A 22,666-nucleotide genomic window follows, 5' to 3' on the forward strand; every position below is an offset into this window, starting at 1 on the left:
TGTTCAAGTCCCTGCTTTCAAATCTTTTGGGTATGTACCTCGAAGTGGGGTTTGCTGGGTCATGTAGGAATTCTATACTTCACTTTCTGAGGAATCACCAAACTGTCTTCCATGGGTGTGCCCTGTTTTACATTGCCACCAGCAAGAAATGAGTGTTCCTGTTTCTCCACATCCTCCCCAATGCTTGTTATTTTCCATTTTTTCAAATAGTAACGATTGTCGTTGAGTATGACGTCCATTTCTGTAATAGCTAGTGATGTTAAGCATCTCTTCATATGCTTTTTGGCCATTTGTATATCTTCTTTGGAGAAATAGCTATCATATCTGTTGCCCACTTTTAAAATGGGTTGTCTTTTTATTGTTTGTAGGATTTCTTTATATATTCTGGCTATTACAGCTTTATTATTTATGTAGTTTCCAAGTTTTTCTGCCTCTGAGAAGGTTGTATTTCTACTTTCATGATAAAGTCCTTTGAGTCACAAAAGTTTTAAATTTTGATGAGGTCCCATTTATCTGCCCTTATTTTTTTTTTTGTTTTGTTTTGTTTTGTTTTTCCTTTCGTTGCTTGTGCTTTGGATGAGAAGTCTTTAGGAAACCATTGCCTAACACAAGGTCCTGAAGATGCTTCCCCATGTTTTCTTCTAAGATTTTTATAGTTATGTTTAGGTCTGTGATTCATTTTGAGTTGATTTTTATATATGGTATGAGGTAGGGGGTCCACCTTCTTTCTTTTGCACATGGATATCCAGTTTTCCCAGCACCATTTGTTCAAGAAACTATTCTTTCCCCATTGAGTGGACTTGGCACCCTTGTCAAAAATCTGTTGGTCACAAATGTGTGGGGGTTGATTCCTGAACTCCCAATTTGATTCCATTGTTCTATATATCTGTTCTGTGACAGTACCATTCCATCTTGACTTCTATGAATTTGTAATAAGTTTTAAGATGGGAGGTGAGTCCTCCCAACTTCATTCTTCTTTTTCAAGATGACTTTGGCTATTCAGGCAATTTGCCCTTCCATATAACTTTGATGGTTGGTTTTACCATTTCTGCAAAGGAGGCGGATGGAATTTTGATTGGGATTGAATTTAATCTGTGAATTGCTTTGGTAGAATTGACGTCTTAACAGTATTTAGTCTTTGAGTCCATCAGCACGGAATGTCTTTCCATTTATTTACGTCTTATTGATTTCTTTTAGCAACGTCTCGTAGTTTTCTGTGTACAATTCCTTTACGTCCTTCGTTAAATTTATTCCTAGATATTTGATTCTTTTAGTTGCTATTGTAAATGGAAGTTTTTCCTTGATTTCATCTTCAGATTGTTCATTACTAGTATATAGCAGCACTACTGATTTTGGGATGTTGAATCATGTACCCCACCACTTTGTGAATTCGTTTATTAATTCCAGTAGCTTTGTTATGGATTTTTCAGGATTTTCTGTATATAAGATCATGTTTTCTGCAAATAGGGAAAATTTTACTTCTTCCTTTCCAATCTGGATGCCTGTTATTTCTTTGTCTTGTCTAATTTCTCTAACTAGAACTTCCAGTACAATGCTGAATAACAGTGGTGACAGTGGGCTTCCTTGTCTTGTTCCTGAACGTAAGAGGGAAAACTGTCAGTCTTTCGCCATTCAATATGATGTTTGCTGTGGATTTTTCATATATGCCCTTTATCAAGTTGAAGAAACTTCCTTCAATTCCTAGTTTTCCAAGTGTTTTTATCAAAAAGGGATGCTGGGGGCAAGATGGCGGACTGGTGAGCTGTATGTTTTAGTTACTCCTCCAGGAAAGTAGGTAGAAAGCCAGGAACTGCGTGGACTGGACACCACAGAGCAATCTGACTTTGGGCATACTTCATACAACACTCATGAAAACGTGGAACTGCTGAGATCAGCGAAATCTGTAAGTTTTTGCAGCCAGGGGACCCGCGCCCCTCCCTGCCAGGCTCAGTCCCGTGGGAGGAGGGGCTGTCAGCTCCGGGAAGGAGAAGGGAGAACTGCAGTGGCAGCCCTTATCGGAAACTCATTCTACTGATCCAAACTCCAACCATAGATAGACTGAGACCAGACACCAGAGAATCTGAGAGCAGCCAGCCCAGCAGAGAGGAGACAGGCATAGAAAAAAAACAACACGAAAAACTCCAAAATAAAAGCGGAGGATTTTTGGAGTTCTGGTGAACATAGAAAGGGGAAGGGCAGAGCTCAGGCCCTGAGGCGCATATGCAAATCCCGAAGAAAAGCTGATCTCTCTGCCCTGTGGACCTTTCCTTAATGGCCCTGGTTGCTTTGTCTATTAGCATTTCAATAACCCATTAGATCTCTGAGGAGGGCCCTTTTTTTTTTTTTTTTTTAATCCTTTTTTCTTTTTCTAAAACAATTACTCTAAGAAGCCCAATATAAAAAGCTTCAAAGACTTGCAATTTGGGCAGGTCAAGTCAAGAGCAGAACTAAGAGGGCTCTGAGAGAAAACGCAATAATCCAGTGGCTGAGAAAATTCACTAAACACCACAACTTCCCAAGAAAAGGGGGGTGTCCGCTCACAGCCATCATCCTGGTGGACAGGAAACACTCCTGCCCATCGCCAGCCCCATAGCCCAGAGCTGCCCCAGACAACCCAGTGTGATGGAAGTGCTTCAAATAACAGGCACATACCACAAAACTGGGTGTGGACATTAGCCTTCCCTGCAACCTCAGCTGATTGTCCCAGAGTTGGGAAGGTGGAGCAGTGTGAATTAACAAAGCCCCATTCAGCCATCATTTCAGCAGACTGGGAGCCTCCCTACACAGCCCAGCAGCCCAGAACTGACCTGGGGGGACGGCACACCTGTGACATAGCACAGTCATCCCTCAACAGAGGACCCAGGGTGCACAGCCTGGAAGAGGGGCCCACTTGCAAGTCTCAGGAGCCGTACGCCAATACCAAGGACTTGTGGGTCAGTGGCAGAGACAAACTGTGGCAGGACTGAACTGAAGGATTAGACTATTGCAGCAGCTTTAAAACTCTAGGATCACCAGGGAGATTTGATTGTTAGAGCCACCCCCCCTCCCTGACTGCCCAGAAACACGCCCCATATACAGGGCAGGCAACACCAACTACACACGCAAGCTTGGTACACCAATTGGACCCCACAAGACTCACTCCCCCACTCACCAAAAAGGCTAAGCAGGGGAGAACTGGCTTGTGGAGAACAGGTGGCTCGTAGACGCCACCTGCTGGTTAGTTAGAGAAAGTGTACTCCACGAAGCTGTAGATCTGATAAATTAGAGATAAGGACTTCAATTGGTCTACAAATCCTAAAAGAACCCTATCAAGTTCAGCAAATGCCACGAGGCCAAAAACAACAGAAAATTACAAAGCATATGAAAAAAACAGACGATATGGATAACCCAAGCCCAAGCACCCAAATCAAAAGATCAGAAGAGACACAGCACCTAGAGCAGCTACTCAAAGAACTAAAGATGAACAATGAGACCATAGTACGGGATACAAAGGAAATCAAGAAGACCCTAGAAGAGCATAAAGAAGACATTGCAAGAATAAATAAAAAAATGGATGATCTTATGGAAATTAAAGAAACTGTTGACCAAATTAAAAAGATTCTGGACACTCATAGTACAAGACTAGAGGAAGTTGAACAACGAATCTGTGACCTGGAAGATGACAGAATGGAAAATGAAAGCATAAAAGAAAGAATGGGGAAAAAATTGAAAAACTCGAAATGGACCTCAGGGATATGATAGATAATATGAAACGTCCGAATATAAGACTCATTGGTGTCCCAGAAGGGGAAGAAAAGGGTAAAGGTCTAGGAAGACTATTCAAAGAAATTGTTGGGGAAAACTTCCCAAATCTTCTAAACAACATAAATACACAAATCATAAATGCTCAGCGAACTCCAAATAGAATAAATCCAAATAAACCCACTCCGAGACATATACTGATCACACTGTCAAACACAGAAGAGAAGGAGCAAGTTCTGAAAGCAGCAAGAGAAAAGCAATTCACCACATACAAAGGAAACAGCATAAGACTAAGTAGTGACTACTCAGCAGGCACCATGGAGGCGAGAAGGCAGTGGCACGATATATTTAAAATTCTGAGTGAGAAAAATTTCCAGCCAAGAATACTTTATTCAGCAAAACTCTCCTTCAAATTTGAGGGAGAGCTTAAATTTTTCACAAACAAATGCTGAGAGAATTTGCTAACAAGAGACCTGCCCTACTGGAGATACTAAAGGGAGCCCTACAGACAGAGAAACAAAGAAACGACAGAGAGACGTGGAGAAAGGTTCAGTACTAAAGAGATTTGGTATGGGTACAATAAAGGATATTGATAGACAGAGGGGAAAAATATGACAAACATAAACCAAAGGATAAGATGGCTGATTCAAGAAATGCCTTCACGATTATAACGTTGAATGTAAATGGATTAAACTCCCCAATTAAAAGATATAGATTCGCAGAATGCATCAAAAAAAATGAACCATCAATATGTTGCATACAAGAGACTCATCTTAGACATAGGGACACAAAGAAACTGAAAGTGAAAGGATGGAAAAAAATATTTCATGCAAGCTACAGCCAAAAGAAAGCAGGTGTAGCAATATTAATCTCAGATAAAATAGACTTCAAATGCAGGGATGTTTTGAGAGACAAAGAAGGCCACTACATACTAATAAAAGGGGCAATTCAGCAAGAAGAAATAACAATCGTAAATGTCTATGCACCCAATCAAGGTGCCAGAAAATACATGAGAGAAACACTGGCAAAACTAAACGAAGCAATTGATGTTTCCACAATAATTGTGGGAGACTTCAACACATCACTCTCTCCTATAGATAGATCAACCAGACAGACCAATAAGGAAATTGAAAACCTAAACAATCTGATAAATGAATTAGATTTAACAGACATCTACAGGACATTACATCCCAAATCACCAGGATACACATACTTTTCTAGTGCTCATGGAACTTTCTCCAGAATAGATCATATGCTGGGACATAAAACAAGCCTCAATAAATTTAAAAAGATTGAAATTATTCAAAGCACATTCTCTGACCACAATGGAATACAATTAGAAGTCAATAACCATCAGAGACTTAGAAAATTCACAAATACCTGGAGGTTAAACAATACACTCCTAAACAATCAGTGGGTTAAAAAAGAAATAGCAAGAGAAATTGCTAAATATATAGAGACGAATGAAAATGAGAACACAACATACCAAAACCTATGGGATGCAGCAAAAGCAGTGCTAAGGGGGAAATTTATAGCACTAAACGCATGTATTAAAAAGGAAGAAAGAGCCAAAATCAAAGAACTAATGGATCAACTGAAGAAGCTAGAAAATTAACAGCAAACCAATCCTAAACCAAGTACAAGAAAAGAAATAACAAGATTAAGTTCGAGTTAATAGAGAACAAAAAAACAATAGAGAGGATAAATATCACCAAAAGTTGGTTCTTTGAGAAGATCAACAAGATTGACAAGCCCCTAGCTAGACTGACAAAATCAAAAAGAGAGAAGACCCATATAAACAAAATAATGAATGAAAAAGGTGACATAACTGCAGATCCTGAAGAAATTAAAAAAATTATAAGAGGATATTATGAACAACTCTATGGCAACAAACTGGATAACGTAGAAGAAATGGACAATTTCCTGGAAACATATGAACAACCTAGACTGACCAGAGAAGAAATAGAAGACCTCAACCAACCCATCACAAGCAAACAGATCCAATCAGTCATCAAAAATCTTCCCACAAATAAATGCCCAGGGCCAGATGGCTTCACAGGGTAATTCTACCAAACTTTCCAGAAAGAACTGACACCAATCTTACTCAAACTCTTTCAAAACATTGAAGAAAAGGGAACACTACCTAACTCGTTTTATGAAGCTAACATCAATCTAATACCAAAACCAGGCAAAGATGCAACAAAAAAGGAAAACTACCGGCCAATCTCCCTAATGAATATAGATGCAAAAATCCTCAACAAAATACTTGCAAATCAAATCCAAAGACACATTAAAAAAATCATACACCATGACCAAGTGGGATTCATTCCAGGCATGCAAGGATGGTTCAACATAAGAAAAACAATCAATGTATTACAACACATTAAAAACTCAAAAGGGAAAAATCAATTGATCATCTCAATAGATGCTGAAAAAGCATTTGACAAAATCCAACATCCGTTTTTGATAAAAACACTTCAAAAGGTAGGAATTGAAGGAAACTTCCTCAACATGATAAAGAGCATATATGAAAAACCCACAGCCAGCATAGTACTCAATGGTGAGAGACTGAAAGCCTTCCCTCTAAGATCAGGAACAAGACAAGGATGCCCGCTGTCACCACTGTTATTCAACATTGTGCTGGAAGTGCTAGCCAGGGCAATCCGGCAAGACAAAGAAATAAAAGGCATCCAAATTAGAAAAGAAGAAGTAAAACTGTCATTGTTTGCAGATGATATGATCTTATATCTAGAAAACCCTGAGAAATCGACGATACAGCTACTAGAGCTAATAAACAAATTTAGCAAAGTAGCGGGATACAAGATTAATGCACATAAGTCAGTAATGTTTCTATATGCTAGAAATGAACAAACTGAAGAGACACTCAAGAAAAAGATACCATTTTCAATAGCAACTAAAAAAATCAAGTACCTAGGAATAAACTTAACCAAAGATGTAAAAGACCTATACAAAGAAAACTACATAACTCTACTAAAAGAAATAGAAGGGGACCTTAAAAGATGGAAAAATATTCCATGTTCATGGATAGGAAGGCTAAATGTCATTAAGATGTCAATTCTACCCAAACTCATCTACAGATTCAATGCAATCCCAATCAAAATTCCAACAACCTACTTTGCAGACTTGGAAAAGCTAGTTATCAAATTTATTTGGAAAGGGAAGATGCCTCGAATTGCTAAAGACACTCTAAAAAAGAAAAACGAAGTGGGAGGACTTACACTCCCTGACTTTGAAGCTTATTATAAAGCCACAGTTGCCAAAACAGCATGGTACTGGTACAAAGATAGACATATAGATCAATGGAATCGAATTGAGAATTCGGAGATAGACCCTCAGATCTATGGCCGACTGATCTTTGATAAGGCCCCCAAAGTCACTGAACTGAGTCATAATGGTCTATTCAACAAATGGGGCTGGGAGAGTTGGATATCCATATCCAAAAGAATGAAAGAGGACCCCTACCTCACCCCCTACACAAAAATTAACTCAAAATGGACCAAAGATCTCAATATAAAAGAAAGTACCATAAAACTCCTAGAAGATAATGTAGGAAAACATCTTCAAGACCTTGTATTAGGCGGCCACTTCCTAGACTTTACACCCAAAGCACAAGCAACAAAAGAGAAAATAGATAAATGAGAACTCTTCAAGCTTAGAAGTTTCTGCACCTCAAAGGAATTTCTCAAAAAGGTAAAGAGGCAGCCAACTCAATGGGAAAAAATTTTTGGAAACCATGTATCTGACAAAAGACTGATATCTTGCATATACAAAGAAATCCTACAACTAATGACAATAGTACAGACGGCCCAATTATAAAATGGGCGAAAGATATGAAAAGACAGTTCTCTGAAGAGGAAATACAAATGGCCAAGAAACACATGAAAAAATCTTCAGCTTCACTAGCTGTTAGAGAGATGCAAATTAAGACCACAATGAGATACCATCTAACACCGGTTAGAATGGCTGCCATTAAACAAACAGGAAACTACAAATGCTGGAGGGGATGTGGAGAAATTGGAACTCTTATTCATTGTTGGTGGGACTGTATAATGGTTCAGCCACTCTGGAAGTCAGTCTGGCAGTTCCTTAGAAAACTAGATATAGAGCTACCATTCGATCCAGCGATTGCACTTCTCGGTATATACCCGGAAGATCGGAAAGCAGTGACACAAACAGATATCTGCACGCCAGTGTTCATAGCAGCATTATTCACAATTGCCAAGAGATGGAAACAACCCAAATGTCCTTCAGCAGATGAGTGGATAAATAAAATGTGGTATATACACACGATGGAATACTACGCGGCAGTAAGAAGGAACGATCTCGTGAAACATATGACAAAATGGATGAACCTTGAAGACATAATGCTGAGCGAAATAAGCCAGGCACAAAAAGAGAAATATTATATGCTACCACTAATGTGAACTTTGAAAAATGTAAAACGAATGGTTTATAATGTAGAATGTAGGGGAACTAGCAATAGAGAGCAATTAAGGAAGGGGGAACAATAATCCAAGAAGAACAGATAAGCTATTTAACGTTCTGGGGATGCCCAGGAATGACTATGGTCTGTTAATTTCTGATGGATATAGTAGGAGCAAGTTCACAGAAATGTTGCTATATTAGGTAACTTTCTTAGGGTAAAGTAGGAACATGTTGGAAGTTAAGCAGTTATCTTAGGTTAGTTCTTTTTCTTACTCCCTTGTTATGGTCTCTTTGAAATGTTCTTTTATTGTATGTTTGTTTTCTTTTAAACTTTTTTTTCATACAGTTGATTTAAAAAAGAAGGGAAAGTTAAAAAAAAAAAAAGAAAAGAAAAACAAGGAAAAAAAAAGATGTAGTGCCCCCTTGAAGAGCCTGTGGAGAATGCAGGGGTATTGGCCTACCCCACCTCCATGGTTGCTAACATGACCACAGACATAGGGGACTGGTGGTTTGATGGGTTGAGCCCTCTACCACAGGTTTTACCCTTGGGAAGACGGTTGCTGCAAAGGAGAGGCTAGGCCTCCCTATGGTTGTGCCTAAGAGCCTCCTCCCGAATGCCTCTTTGTTGCTCAGATGTGGCCCTCTCTCTCTGGCTAAGCCAGCTTGAAAGGTGAAATCACTGCCCTCCCCCCTACGTGGGATCAGACACCCAGGGGAGTGAATCTCCCTGGCAACGTGGAATATGACTCCCGGGGAGGAATGTAGACCTGGCATCGTGGGACGGAGAATATCTTCTTGACCAAAAGGGGGATGTGAAAGGAAATGAAATAAGCTTCAGTGGCAGAGAGATTCCAAAAGGAGCCGAGAGGTCACTCTGGTGGGCACTCTTATGTACACTTTAGACAACCCTTTTTAAGTTCTAAAGAATTGGGGTAGCTGGTGGTGGATACCTGAAACTATCAAACTACAACCCAGAAGCCATGAATCTCGAAGACAGTTGTATAAAAATGTAGCTTATGAGGGGTGACAGTGGGATTGGGAAAGCCATAAGGACCACACTCCACTTTGTCTAGTTTATGGATGGATGAGTAGAAAAATAGGGGAAGGAAACAAACAGACAAAGGTACCCAGTGTTCTTTTTTACTTCAATTGCTCTTTTTCACTCTAATTATTATTCTTGTTATTTTTGTGTGTGTGCTAATGAAGGTGTCAGGGATTGATTTAGGTGATGAATGTACAACTATGTAATAGTACTGTAAACAATGGAAAGTACGATTTGTTTTGTATGACTGTGTGGTATGTGAATATATCTCAATAAAATGAAGATTAAAAAAAAGGATGCTGAATTTTGTCAAATTCCTTTTCTGCATCAATTGAGAGGATCATGTTTTTTTTCCCTTTGTTCTGTTAATATGGTAGATTACATTAATTGATTTTCTTATGTTGCATATCCTTGCATACCTGGGATAAATCTCACTTAGTTGTAGTATTCTTTTATATGTGTTTATTTATTTATTTTATTGAGATTGTTCATATACCATACAGCTATCCAGAGATCCAAAGCATACAATCAATTGCCCATATACCATCATACAGCCATGCATCCATCACCACAAGTAATTTTTTTTTTTTAATTTTTAGAACATTTTCATTTCTCCAGAGAAGAAATAAAGACAAAAAATGGAGACTCAAATCCTCCAATATCCCTAACCACCCCCCTCCATTATTGATTCATAGTTTTGGTATAGTACATTTGTTAACTGTTGATGAAAGAATGTTTTAAAATACTACCCACTGTAGTATATAGTTTGCAATAGGTATATATATTTTTCCTATATGCCTCTCTATTATTAACTTCTGGTTATAGTATCATACATTTGTTCTAGTTCATGAGAGAGATTTCTAATATTTGTATAGTTAATCCTGGACATTGTCCACCACAAGATTCACTGTTTTATACATTCCCATCTTTTAACCTCCAGCTTTCCTTCTGGTGACATACGTGACTCTGAGCTTACGCTTTCCACCACCTTCACACACCTTTCGGCACTGTTAGTTATCCTCACAATATGCTACCGTCACCCCTGTCCATTTCCAAATGTTTAAGTTCACCGTAGTTGAACATTCTGCTCATAATAAGCAAACACTCCCCCTTCTTTAGCCTTATTCTGTATTCTGGTAACTTATATTTCATGTCTTTGAGTTTACATATTATAATTAGTTCATATCAGTGAAATCCTGCAATATTTGCCTTTATGCCTTTACTTGTCTGTCTTATTTCACTCGATACAGTGCCCTCAAGGTTTCTTCATCATCCCCTTTCTTTTCAGACGGTTTTGTTCACACACCATACATTCCATCCTAAGTAAACAATTGTTGGTTCCGTGTATAATAACATATTTATGTATTCAGCATCATCGCCACTATCTATATAAGGACATCTCCATTTCTTCTCCAAAGAGGAGGAAGAGTCAAGGAAGGCAGAGAGACCAAAAAAAAAAAAAAAAAACAAAACAAAACAAAAAAGAAAAAAGAGAGAGAAATAAAACAGCAACAACAACAAAACATGACAGCTAGAAAGGAACCAAAAGGAAAGATAACATTAACCTAAAGTAGGACAAAGAGTCACCAATGCCAGGAGTCCCATATCCTTCCCCTGTTGTCCCCCCATATGCATTTAGCTTTGATATATTGCCTTTGTTATATTAAAGGAAGCATAATACAGTGTTTCTGTTAATTATAGTCTCTAGTTTGCATTGATTGTATTTTCTCCCCAACCCCACCCTATTTTTAACACCTTGCAATGTTGACATTCATCTCTTCTTCCTCATGTAAAAACATATTTGTACCTTTTATTACAATCGTTGAGCACCCTAGGTTTCCCTGAATTACACAGATCTGCTGTTGTATGTTTCCATTGTGTCTTTCATCTCTTGTGTTGTGCCTTTCATTTCCATAGATTCCGCCAGTTGGTTTCTTGAACTTTCAATTTCTACCTTATGTACGCCCAGTGTTTTCATTATATGGTCCATCTCTTTTGCCATATCCTCCCTAAACTTTTTGAATTGACTTAGTATTAGTTGTTTAAGTTCCTGTATCTCAGTTGAAGTGTAAGTTTGTTCCTTTGACTGGGCCATAACTTCGTTTCTCTTAGTGTAGGTTGTAGTTTTCTGTTGTCTAGGCATGCTTTCCTTGGTTACCCCAATCAGGTTTTCCCAGACCAAAACGGGCTCTGGACCCAGAAGGAAGAACTATTCAGTATCCGGTTTCCCGGAGGGTGTCTTAGAAAATTGGTACACCCTGTGTGGCCTCGGGTCACTTTGCTTTTCTGCCCAGCAGGTGGCGCCTGTCAGACTGTAACTCCAGACTGGTGTAAGGAGGTGTGGCCTGTGGCTGTTTTCCCCCAGGCTCTGGGGTCTAGTTCTGAATGGAAGATGGGCAGTAGAGCTGGGCCCTACCTCTTTCCTCTTAGGGAAGATACACCCCCTAGGGAGAGGTCATTAGCATTTCAGTGGTCTCCCTCTGCCTGTGCTATCTCCACCCTTGTCTGTGTCAGAGAGCTGGAAGCTGAAAATGGCTGAGGCTTTCTCCACTGAGCTGAAACAGGAACAGAAAGCCCCCTTCAGGGCCAGTCCGGCTCTCCAAGGTCAGTCTTCACCCAAAGCCTCTGTCTGCTTGTTGGGGATTCATATGGAGCAGTCCACACTTATTAATTAAAACCCCAGTCAGAGCTCAGCTATCTATATTCGCTTGCTCAGAGACAGCTTCTCTCTAGCACCATGAGGCTTTGCAGCTCAGGCCATGGTGGGAGGGATCTCCCAACTTGGATCTACTGTTTTTGCTTACAGATTTTATGCTGCGTTCTCAGGCATTCCTCCCATTTCAGGTTGGCGTATGATGAGTGAACAGTCACATTTGTCCCCCTGCAGTTATTCCAGATTATTCACTAGCTATTCTTGGTTGCTTATTAGTTGTTCCAGGGGGACTAACTAGCTTCCACTCCTCTCTGTGCTGTCAACTTAGATATCCCTGTGTAGTATTCTTTTGAAGTGCTGTTAGATTTGGTTTGCTAATATTTTATTGAGGATTTTTGCATCTGTGTTCTTAGGGATATTGGTCTGTAATTTTCTTTTCTTGTGATATCTTTATCTGGCTTTGGTATGAGGGTGATGTTGGCCTCATAGAACGAGTTAGAGTGTTCCCTTCTCTTCAGTTTTTTGGAAGACTTTGTGCAGGATAGATGTTAATTCTTCTTGAAAATTTTGGTAAAACTTCCCACAAAGCTATCTGTTTCTGGGCTTTTCTTTGTTGGGAAGTGTTCTAGTTTGCTAATACTACCAGAATGCAAAACACCAGAGATAGACTGGCTTTTATAAAAGGGGGTTTGTTTGGTTACACAGTTAGAGTGTTAAGGCCATAAAGTGTCCAAGGTAACACATCAGCAATCGGGTACCTTCACTGGAGGATGGCCAGTGGTGTCCGGAAAACCTCTGTTAGCTGGGAAGGCACATGGCTGGCATCTGCTCCAAAGTTCTGGTTTCGAAATGGCTTTCTCCCAGGGCGTTCCTCTCTAGGCTGCAGTTCCTCAAAAATGTCACTCTTAGTTGCACTTGGGATATTTGTTCTCTCTCAGCTTCTCTGGAGCAAGAGTCTGCTTTCAACAGTCTTCAAACTGTCCCTCATCTGCAGCTCCTGTGCTTTCTTCAAAGTGTTCCTCTTGGCTGTAGCTCCTCTTCAGAAGTTCACTCACAGCTGCATTGAGTTCCTTTTGCTTGTCAGCTCATTTATATAGCTCCACTGATAAAGGCCCACCCTGAATGGGTGGGGCCATGCATCCCTGGAAATATCTCATCAGAGTTATCACCTACAGTTGAGTGGGGCATATCTCCATGCAAACAACCTAATCCAAATGTTCCAACTTAATCCCCACTAATATGTCTGCTCCACAAAATTGCATCAAAGAATATGGCTTTTTCTGGGGGACATGATACATTCAAATGGGCACAGGAAGTTTTTGATTACTGATTCAATTTCTTTATTGGTTTGTTGAGATGTTCTGTTTCTTTTTGAGTCAGTGTAGGAATTTTGTGTGTTTCTAGGAATTTGTCCATTTCATCTATTTTATCCAATTTGTTGGCATACAGTTGTTCATAGTATCTTCTTAAAGTCCTTTTTATCTTGTGGCATCAGTAATAATGTTCCCCTTTTCATTTCTGATTTTAGTTTTTTGTGTCCTCTTTTTTGGCCAGTCTAGCTGAAGAGCCTCTTGGTTTTGTTGATTCTATTTTTTTTTTTTTTTTTTAATTCTGTCTTCATTTATCTCTAATCTTTATTTCCTTTTGCTCACTTTGGGTTTAGTTTATTCTTCTTTTTCTAGATCTTCTAGTTTTGTGAATAAGTCTCTGTTTTGAGATATTCTTCTTTATTAATGTAAGCATTTAGATCTATAAATTTCCCTCTCAGCACTGCCTTTGTTGCATCCCGTAAGTTTAGTGTTTTCATTTTCATTTGCCTCAACATATTTCCTTATTTCCCTCGTGACTTCTTCTTTGACCCATTGGTTATTTAGGAGTTTGTTACTTAATTTCCACGTGTTTGTGAATTTTCCAGTTCTCCCTCTGTTTTGTGATTTCTAGTTTCATTCCATTGTGATCAGAGAAGATACGTCACATGATTTCAGTTTTTTTGAATTTGAGACTTGTTTTGTGACCTAACATGATCTCTCCTGGAGAGTGATCCATGTGCACTAGAGAAGAATGCATATTCTACTGCTGTTGGGTGAAATGTTCTATCTATGTTTGTTGCATCCTGTTGGTTGAGAGTACCATCATTCAAGTCTTCTGTTTTCTTATTACTCTTCTGTCTCGATGTTCTATCCATTATTAAAAGTTTGTATTAAAATCTCTTACTATTAATGTTGAACCATCTATTTCTTCCTTCAGGTCTGTCAATAGTTGCTTCATATATTTTGGGGCTCTGCATACATTTTTATTATTGTTATGTCTTCTTATTGAATTTTGACCCCTTTATCCATATGTAGTGACCATCTTTGTCCCTTGTAACTTTTTGACTTAACATCTATTTTATCTGGTATTAGTATAGCTATCCCATCTCTCTTTTGGTTACTGCTTGCATGGTATATATATATTTTTCCATCCTTTCATTTTCAACCTACTTAGGTCGTTTAATTTGAGTTTCTTGTAAATAACATATGATTGGGTCATGCTTTCTTATGCATTCCGCCAGTGTCTGCCTTTTGACTGGGGGAGTTGAATCCATTTACATTTAAAATTACTTATAATGCAGGACTTTTTCTTGCCATTTTGCTATTTTGTGTTTTATTTAATGCCTACTTTCATATTTATTTGGCCTTTTGTATTATAGCATTTTGAGACCTTTCTCATTTCATTCTGGATATGATTTTTATGTATTTTCTTTGTCGTTACCATGGGGTTAAAATTTAACATCCTTAATTTATCACAATCCTATTTGATTTGATACCAATTTATCTTCAATGACATACACATACACTGTTCCTATACCTCTCCATGCCACCACCTTTTTTGGGCATCTGTTACAAATTATATCTTTACATATCATGTGTCCAGAACCATCAGTTTATCACAGTTTTTATGTATTTGCTGTTTAGCACCTGTATGAAGCAGGATGTGGAATTATATAACAAACAATACAATATAATAGTACTGGCATTTATGATTATCCATATGTTGCCTTTACCGGAGGTCTTCTCTTCCTTTCAGTCTGAAGAACTCCCTTTGGTATTGCTTATAGGGTAAGTCTAGTGGTGACAGTTTCCCTCAGCTTTTTTTTTACCTGGGAATGTCTTAATCTCCCCCTCATTTTTTTTCCTCAATTCAGTTTTATTGAGATATATTTACAACAATTGATTGTACAGTCAGTTTTGTTCACAGTACCGTCATATAATTGTGCATTCATCACCAAAGTCAATTTTTGAACATTTTCATTACTCCAAAATAAATAAATAAATAAAAATACAAGAACACCCCAAACATCCCATCTCCCCCATTCCCCCATTATTCATTTAATTTTTGTTCCCATTTTTCCACTCATCTTTTCATACACTGGATAAAGGGAGTGTGAGCCACAAGGTTTTCACAATCACACAGTCACACCATATGAGCTACATAGTTATACAATCGTCTTCAAGAATCAAGGCTACTGGGTTCCCGTTCAGCAGTTTCAGGCATTTCCTTCTAGCTATCCTAATACATTAAAAACTTTAAAAAGTTTATCTATATAACACATAAGAATAACATCTTGACTCCATTTGAAATTTCTCAGCACCTGAAACTTTACTTTGTTTCATTTCTCTTCCCCCTTTTGGTCAAGAAGACTTTCTCAATCCCTTGAGGCCAGGTCTAGGCTCATCCCTGGGAGTCATGTCCCACATAGCAGGGAGGGCACTGAGTTTATCTGCTAAGTGGGCTGAGAGAGAGAAAGGGAGGGAGACCACAGCTGAGGAATAAAAGAGAGGTTCTCTGGGGGTGACTTTTAGCACGATTCTAAGTAGGCTTAGCCTCTCCTTTGCAGTAACGAGCTTCATAAGGGCAAGCCCCAAGATCGAGGGCTTAACCTTCTAAATTGGTAGTCCTCAATGCTTGTGAGAATATCAGTAATTCCCCAGGTGGGGAAGTTTAACATTTCTGCATTTTTCCCCGGTCCTTTAAGGGGGCTTTGCAAATAGATTTTTTATTCACTGCTCAAATTACAATGGGCTGTATTGCCCCTTCATTTTTAAAAGAAAATCTTGCCAGATATAAAATTCTTGGTTGACAATTGTTTTTTTTTTTCAGCGCTTTAAATATTTTGCGTCACTGCCTTCTAGTTTCCATGGTTTCTGATGGGAAATCAGTACTTAGGCTTTTTAGCATTCCCTTGTATGTAACTTGTTCCTTTTCTCTTGGAGCTTTCAGAACTCTCTCCTTGTCCTTTGCGTTGGACAATTTGATTACTGTGTGTCTGGGCATGGTTCTCTTTGAATTTATCTTGTTTGAGCTTCATTGGGCTTCTTGAATATGCGTATTCTTGTCTTTAGTTAAATTTGGGAAGTTTCAATATTTCTTCTGCCCCTTTTTCTCTTCTCCTTCTGCAACTCCAATAATACATATTTTAGTATGCTTGATGGTATCCCACAGGTCTCTTAGGCTCTGGGTTTTTTTGTTTTGTTTTGTTTTTTTAATTTCTTTGACTTTCTGCTCCTCAGCCTGAATTATTTCAGTTGTCTTGTCTTCCAGATCACCAATTCTTTCTTCTTCCAGCTCTAATCTGCTGTTGAACCATCTAGGGAATTTTCATTTCAGTTATTGTGTTCTTCAACTCTGGCATTTCTCTGGAGAGATTCCCAAATTGCTCATTCATTGTTTTCCTCATATCCTTTAGTTCTTTCTCTGTTTTCCTTTATTTCCTTAAGCATATTGAGTATCATTATTTTAAGTCTCTGTCCAGTAAATCTAAAATCTGGTCCTCTTCATTGTTGGAATCTGTACTTTTATCTTGTCCCTTTGGATGGGCCATTATTTCCTGTTGCTTTGTCTTACAATCTTTTGTTGCACACTGTGCATTTTAATATTTTAAAGTGTTAACTCTAGGACTTAATCTCTGAGCTGTCCCTTAAGTTTATATTCAACTAGTGATATGACAGTGATTTTCTTAAATGTCAAGAGCTAATCAAAGCAAACAAAACAAGGACAAAGCACCTTTCATTCTCTTTGCGCTTTGGCCCTGCTTTAGCTTGTGGTCTCCTCGAGATCTTAGCCTTCCTATGAAGCAGATCAGCTCAAGGCAAATGGGAAGTGTGGGGTCCTCTCTGTCTTGTCTGAACCTACCTGGAACTGAAACCAAGGAGCCTGCTTCTTCTCCTTGGCCTGTGATGCCTGGAGGCCCAGGAATTCCCCATTTACAATCCAGAGGAACTTGAGTGGATGCCCCCTGCACTCCCTTTGGAACAGTACGCCTCCAGCTACTTCCAGGTGTTCTTTCTTAATGTACGTGGTCCTTTGCCCTTGGCTGTTTCAACTTAATTGTTTCGAACACTGTCCCAGCTGTCTGAGAGGCTTCTCTGCCCTGAGGACAAACTCCGTGAGGGTTCGCCTGAGATAGGTTCCCCGTCTCAGACTCTGGCTTCTATCTAGTAGGTTGGCCCTGACCCCTGACATGATGCACCCCATTATGCACACAGGGGCCACCCCACTTTCTCTGGAACAGGACCAGGGACCTACAATGCAAGCACAAGCTGGCTCACCCTATGTTATGGAGTGGGGGAGGGGCCAGCAAGGGCTCAAGGGGCTTCTTCTATGGGTTTTGAAGCTGAGTTTTGCACTTGCCTGGTTAATACAGCCTTTTAACTGTTCTCTGTAGTTTTGAGGAAGGTTACTGTCTTCACGATTTCTCTGCCGCCTTTGCCCCAGGGAGGCTGGAGCAATGGCTGCCCTCAGAGCTGGCCCCAACGACCTGAAGTAGCTGATGAGAGGGAAAGATCTGGGATCAGACCATACAACCCCAGAGCTTAGAGGACTAGTTCTTCATATCCCACCCTGGCACCAGCAAGCCGAGCCAGAAGCTAGTGCTCCAGTCCCCATTGCTGCCTGCCACGAGGCTGGAGGAAGAAGAATGGGTGCCGCTGCAGGGAGGGTGAAACTCAACAGTCTTTATTGCAACTTACTAGCCTCTTCTGCCCACTCCTGTCTGGATGCTGCACAGTGTTTCTCTAGACTCTGAAGTTTCAAAGTGGTTGATTAAGACAGTTCCTGCCAGTTCGATAGTTGTTTGGGTAGAGAAACTGAGTCCCTGAGCTTCCTATTATGCCATCTTCCCACAATCCCTTGAGGTTATTTTTTAAAATCCTCTTTCAGGAAATTGGAAGAGGGGTGATAAATATGTGTTGTATAAACAGATTGCCTACCATTATCAAATGCTCTCTGCCATTCATTTTCCTGTTTTGATGTTTTTTTCAGACAGCTCATCAGCATGTGCAAGTTCCAGAGGGTACAGATAGTGAATGTATTGAATGTACTTTTATTCCTGAAAAGAGGACACACTGGAGCTGCAGAGACTGTATTCGGAGCACAGCGGGGTCCGTAGGCACTGGGAACTCTGTCACAAAACTGTTCTTGGAAGAGGATGTTGGACTTCTTACTTTGGTTTGTAATTTTGAAAAACAAAACTAACAAACAAAAACAAAACAGTCCATTGCTGCTAGACTTGAGGATGATATTGAAATGGGACAATCTTTTAATGAGTTTATCTACAGATTCCATGAGGAACAAGCATCTTGAAAAGTGACCGTTGCTAAGTAAAAACCGGCAGCCAAAATCAGCAGCTTCCTCCAAAAATATAAGAGCAGAAGAATCTTTTTTCCTAAAGCACTTGTTTTCTTCATTTGCATAGTTGGCACTTCAGTGTATTGGTTTCACATCAAGATATCTTTGCTTTAAAAACAGATCATTAGAATACAGTATTTTTCACCCTTAACCAAAATAACTCCTTTTAAAAGAGTTGGTCTTTGTTTAGCATTAGAAAGTCTTATTAAAGGAAAATGCTAACTCTGCTTTTGCTGTAACTTTTCCCCCCATTAGTTCATAACTTTTTCTACTCTGTGCCTTGAGCCTGTGCACTTTGCAACTGTATGACCATGCTGTTAAACTCACAGATACTTCCTGAAGATGTTCATGGTGTCACAAAATAACCCACTGAGAGATGTCAGGTATGACTTCGTAGCAGGATGCTAATTAAGTGGGAAAATAGAAACATGCTGCACATTGGTCAGTTTCTCCCCTGCTCCACTATAAGCATATTCCTGTAAATGTTGGGGACCAACTCTTGTGGAACATTTCCATTCTCTCCATCACTTAACATGATTTCACCAGCTGCTGTAACATTGGCAGTATGCTGATTTAAGGGTGAGAGGTACTTTAACACTAAAGCTCCCTTTTAATACTGTTGAGAATTATCCAACAGAAGAGCTGCTTCCTGTGATGCTCTAGGAAGCAGATATGGTATTAAATCCAAATATAATCAGTGGTGTAGGATTCTAATCCATTTCATTTTTAATGGGTGGGATAAGTACTTTAAAAAAAAAAACCTCTGCATCTTTTAAACATCATGTTCTTGAGTAATGGGGAAGAAGTCACACTGCTGCTTTGAGGCTCCCTCCCAGCTGAGGCAAAGGTGTATTTTCTGTTCTTCTCCACCCACAGTGTTATTTAGTTCCTTATAAAAGGCTTTGATGCTTCTTGTAGTTGTTTTTTGAAATGCAAAGAAAAATAGAAAGATGTGGCAAGGAAGAAATGTTTTTCTTCTCAATTTTGCCTGAATCTAAATTGATCATAAGCTTTACTCTATTCTGCCATGTCAGACTATTATATACCTTTACAGAGAACTTGGGGCAAAAAAAGGAGACATATTAGGGATTCTGTCACATTTCTGATTTGTAGGTTTTTTCATAGAGTCAACTCTGAGAATTGTCCATTTCTAGGGAGCAAGATGGGTGGGAGAATTAGAAGTGTGATATTGGGAGCCAGTAAGTCATCTTATAGTAGATATCCTGTATTTGTAAAATGATTATACAGAGAAGTCAAAGTGAAGGTTGTCAGATAAATTTTTTTCTAAGTACTTATCAACCAGAGTTTGTGGATTTTGTGGAGAACTTTGAGTTGGAATTGGACTCATTTAACTCTGTGAGCATCTTAGATTGTATTTATAAGCACTGAATTACTGAAGAATTTATGCAGGTTCTCACTATGACCTGTACAGTTTGATTTGCTACATCAGTAAGCATTCTAGTTTCAAGGAAGAATATTGATATTCCATTTTATCATGAAGTGCAAATTTTACTTTTCTCAATTGAATATTTGCTGCAGGCTTATAAATAATACCTGGAACTGAATTGTCTCTCATGGGTGGTTTTGGTAATTCTGAAAGGAAGTAAAATTGGAGCATTTCCTCAAATGTGGATGAGTTCTTCAGTATCTTAATAATATACCGAAATGCTTTTTCTGGGAGAGAGCATTCTCAGCCAACAACAGAACTTTCCCTATAAAAGCATTGTATTATGATGTGAATTGGCATTAAAATCTTTGGATGCTTTTGCATTATTAAGTTAATGCATAAATTTTTTATATTGTCTTTTTTTTTATTGTGTACGTGTTAACCAAAGGTGGGCAAAGGAAAGTTTGCAAAATTTTGTTTCTCTAAATATCTGTACAATGATTGCAGCCAATTCTGGGTCTGGGCTTGGTACTGGAAAGCTGTGATGGAAAGGCACTCTAGAAAGGGAATACACATTCTCCCAGAGCACATAAGCTGGTTGTTACTCATCTTGGCCCCTCGAAGTACATTGCAATATGAACTTCTTTAAGTTCCAATTCATCTAGCTTATTTTATTCAATTCCTTAACAAAATTCTTAGTTTGTAATATGGAAAGAAATACCATTTGTCCTCCATTTTGTATTGACCAAGCATTGTCTGCCAGGAAGTATTTTCTTCTCATGTTTACTTGTGTTCTTCTTGCCAGTACAGTATACAGAGTTTCTGCAACTCAGATAAACACTGGCCTTTGTGGGGCCCAAATCATCGAAGACAGAAAGTTGTACCTACAGGCCAATTGTCTGGTTAGTCAGCACATGTAATTGGTTTGGCCAAACTAATATATTTGTACAGCCTGAAAGTGGAGCCTTAAAAAAGAAAACTAGTTCATATCCTTGTCCTTTTCTGCTATAAAATCACCTTGAAATAATGCCATGTAAAAGTAGATGGTAAATAATTGTCTTGAGAGATGGTACTTATTTTAAAGGTTGGCCTTGAGCTTCATTAACAGTGTCATCTCTTTGCCTCTGTTGTTACAGCAGTATCCTGGCCAGTCAGGAACTACTGCTTTGTTTTCTGTGGGGCAGAAAGCAAAACCTGGTGGAGTGACTCTTACCTACTCGTTCTTAGTCAGGGTTAATGAAAAGAAACAAACCTGGATGCATGACTTGCGCATTATTAAATTTTCTGGAAAAGTTGCTTTTTATCTCCCTTTTACGTGTTTGAAGCAGTTACCCTCTCTTTCCCCTTTGCAGTCTAGGGTTAATACTAATTTGTGAGTAACTTAGGTTGCAGAAGAATGGATGCCCTTGGCCATGAACACTGCACACTCATCTCTAGTGCTGCAGAGCTGTACAGCTGTCCCCTTGCTGTACACCATGCTTTCTGTCTGGCTGCAAATTTGCACACATAAATAATTCCTCAGGAAGAGTTTGCACTGGCATCACCTTACAATGTTTTGTACTGACCAAACAAGAGATTTGAAAGCCTTTCAGCACAAAAGGATAACTTCGGATTGGTGGTCTGTACACGTACTAGCAGAGGCAATGGTGATCTAGCAAACAAAATTGGTTTCTGCAGTTTTAAAGTGAGCAGGAGCATTTGTATCATAGTATTTAAATGATCTTGTTTAATCTCCCGTCCAGATTTTGTCATCTTATCGAAGCTGGCTGTATCTTCTGTGTTGTTTTTCTGTTTTATACCAGCTAATTATTTCCATGATTATCATGCAAGTGGCATTGCCCTTGAGCCGAAATTCAGTTGTTTAATAAGCAGCTACTATTAAAATAACTGAGCATTGTTTATGAATATACACTGATCTGAGATATTAAAAACTTTACAGCTGAAAAAATAGACCCTACATTAGCTATATCTGGCCACTGTTTGGATGTTTTGAATTCATTTTTTATGGTGTCTCACTGAGCTTCTCAGCTTTTGGAGTATTATCATGTTTCCTTAGTCCAAGTCTAGCCCTCTTAAGGAGATTTTAAAATTTAAGGTCAGAATGTGAATCCCATGGTAGACACCTCTAGGAGGTTTATAGAACCTTTTTGGATGTGATTACTGTTTTCAATAAGATTACGTAAGATGTTCACTTTTATCAGAAATTAAAAATGGAGGTCGTGGAGAAGTAGCTCTCCCATTGCTTTCATTACCCTGTTGAAATTTGCCCTGGTTTCTGGCCACCAGAATATATGAAAGGAGCCCTATTCTTTTCCAAGGGAAATGATTCCTCTTCTGCCCCCACTGTTTCTTAATTGAGTCACTGATACCTTCCTTCTTCCACTGACTGAGAGCCTAATTTGAGTTTGAACCTCTTCCCATGGTGTAAGTCCCTGTACTATTTCTGCTTTTGTTGATGGAATGACTGGGGGAGAATTAAAGAATATGCTAATCAGAGGTACATTCTTATAGGACCCTACTATATATTTACACCCATGCTAGTTGAAAATTATCTTCATTTCTGGTTGGACTGCATTGTTTAGAAAAATGTTAACGTCTTACAATTTTGAGAAATTTATAGTGTGACTCTGGGGTTAAGAATTCTGTGGTTTGAAAAAAATAAATATTTTGTATTGATTCTCACATGTCATTTCAATGTTGTGACTACGTACTAAATGCAATAAGACTGGAT

General features: G+C 39.0%; 1 protein-coding gene across 1 annotated transcript in view; it reads left to right on the plus strand.

The window, feature by feature from the left end:
* Positions 1–19,361, plus strand: part of CACUL1 (CDK2 associated cullin domain 1) — a 119,927-nt gene extending 100,566 nt beyond the window's left edge. The window contains exon 9 of the mRNA XM_037804337.1: positions 18,183–19,361. Coding sequence (XP_037660265.1) covers positions 18,183–18,223 — 41 coding nt within the window. The 3' untranslated portion in view covers positions 18,224–19,361. The remainder of the gene's footprint in view (positions 1–18,182) is intronic.
* Positions 19,362–22,666: the final 3,305 nt, after the last annotated feature.

This window comes from Choloepus didactylus, chromosome 15, assembly GCF_015220235.1.
Source record: "Choloepus didactylus isolate mChoDid1 chromosome 15, mChoDid1.pri, whole genome shotgun sequence".
NCBI lineage: Eukaryota > Metazoa > Chordata > Mammalia > Pilosa > Megalonychidae > Choloepus > Choloepus didactylus.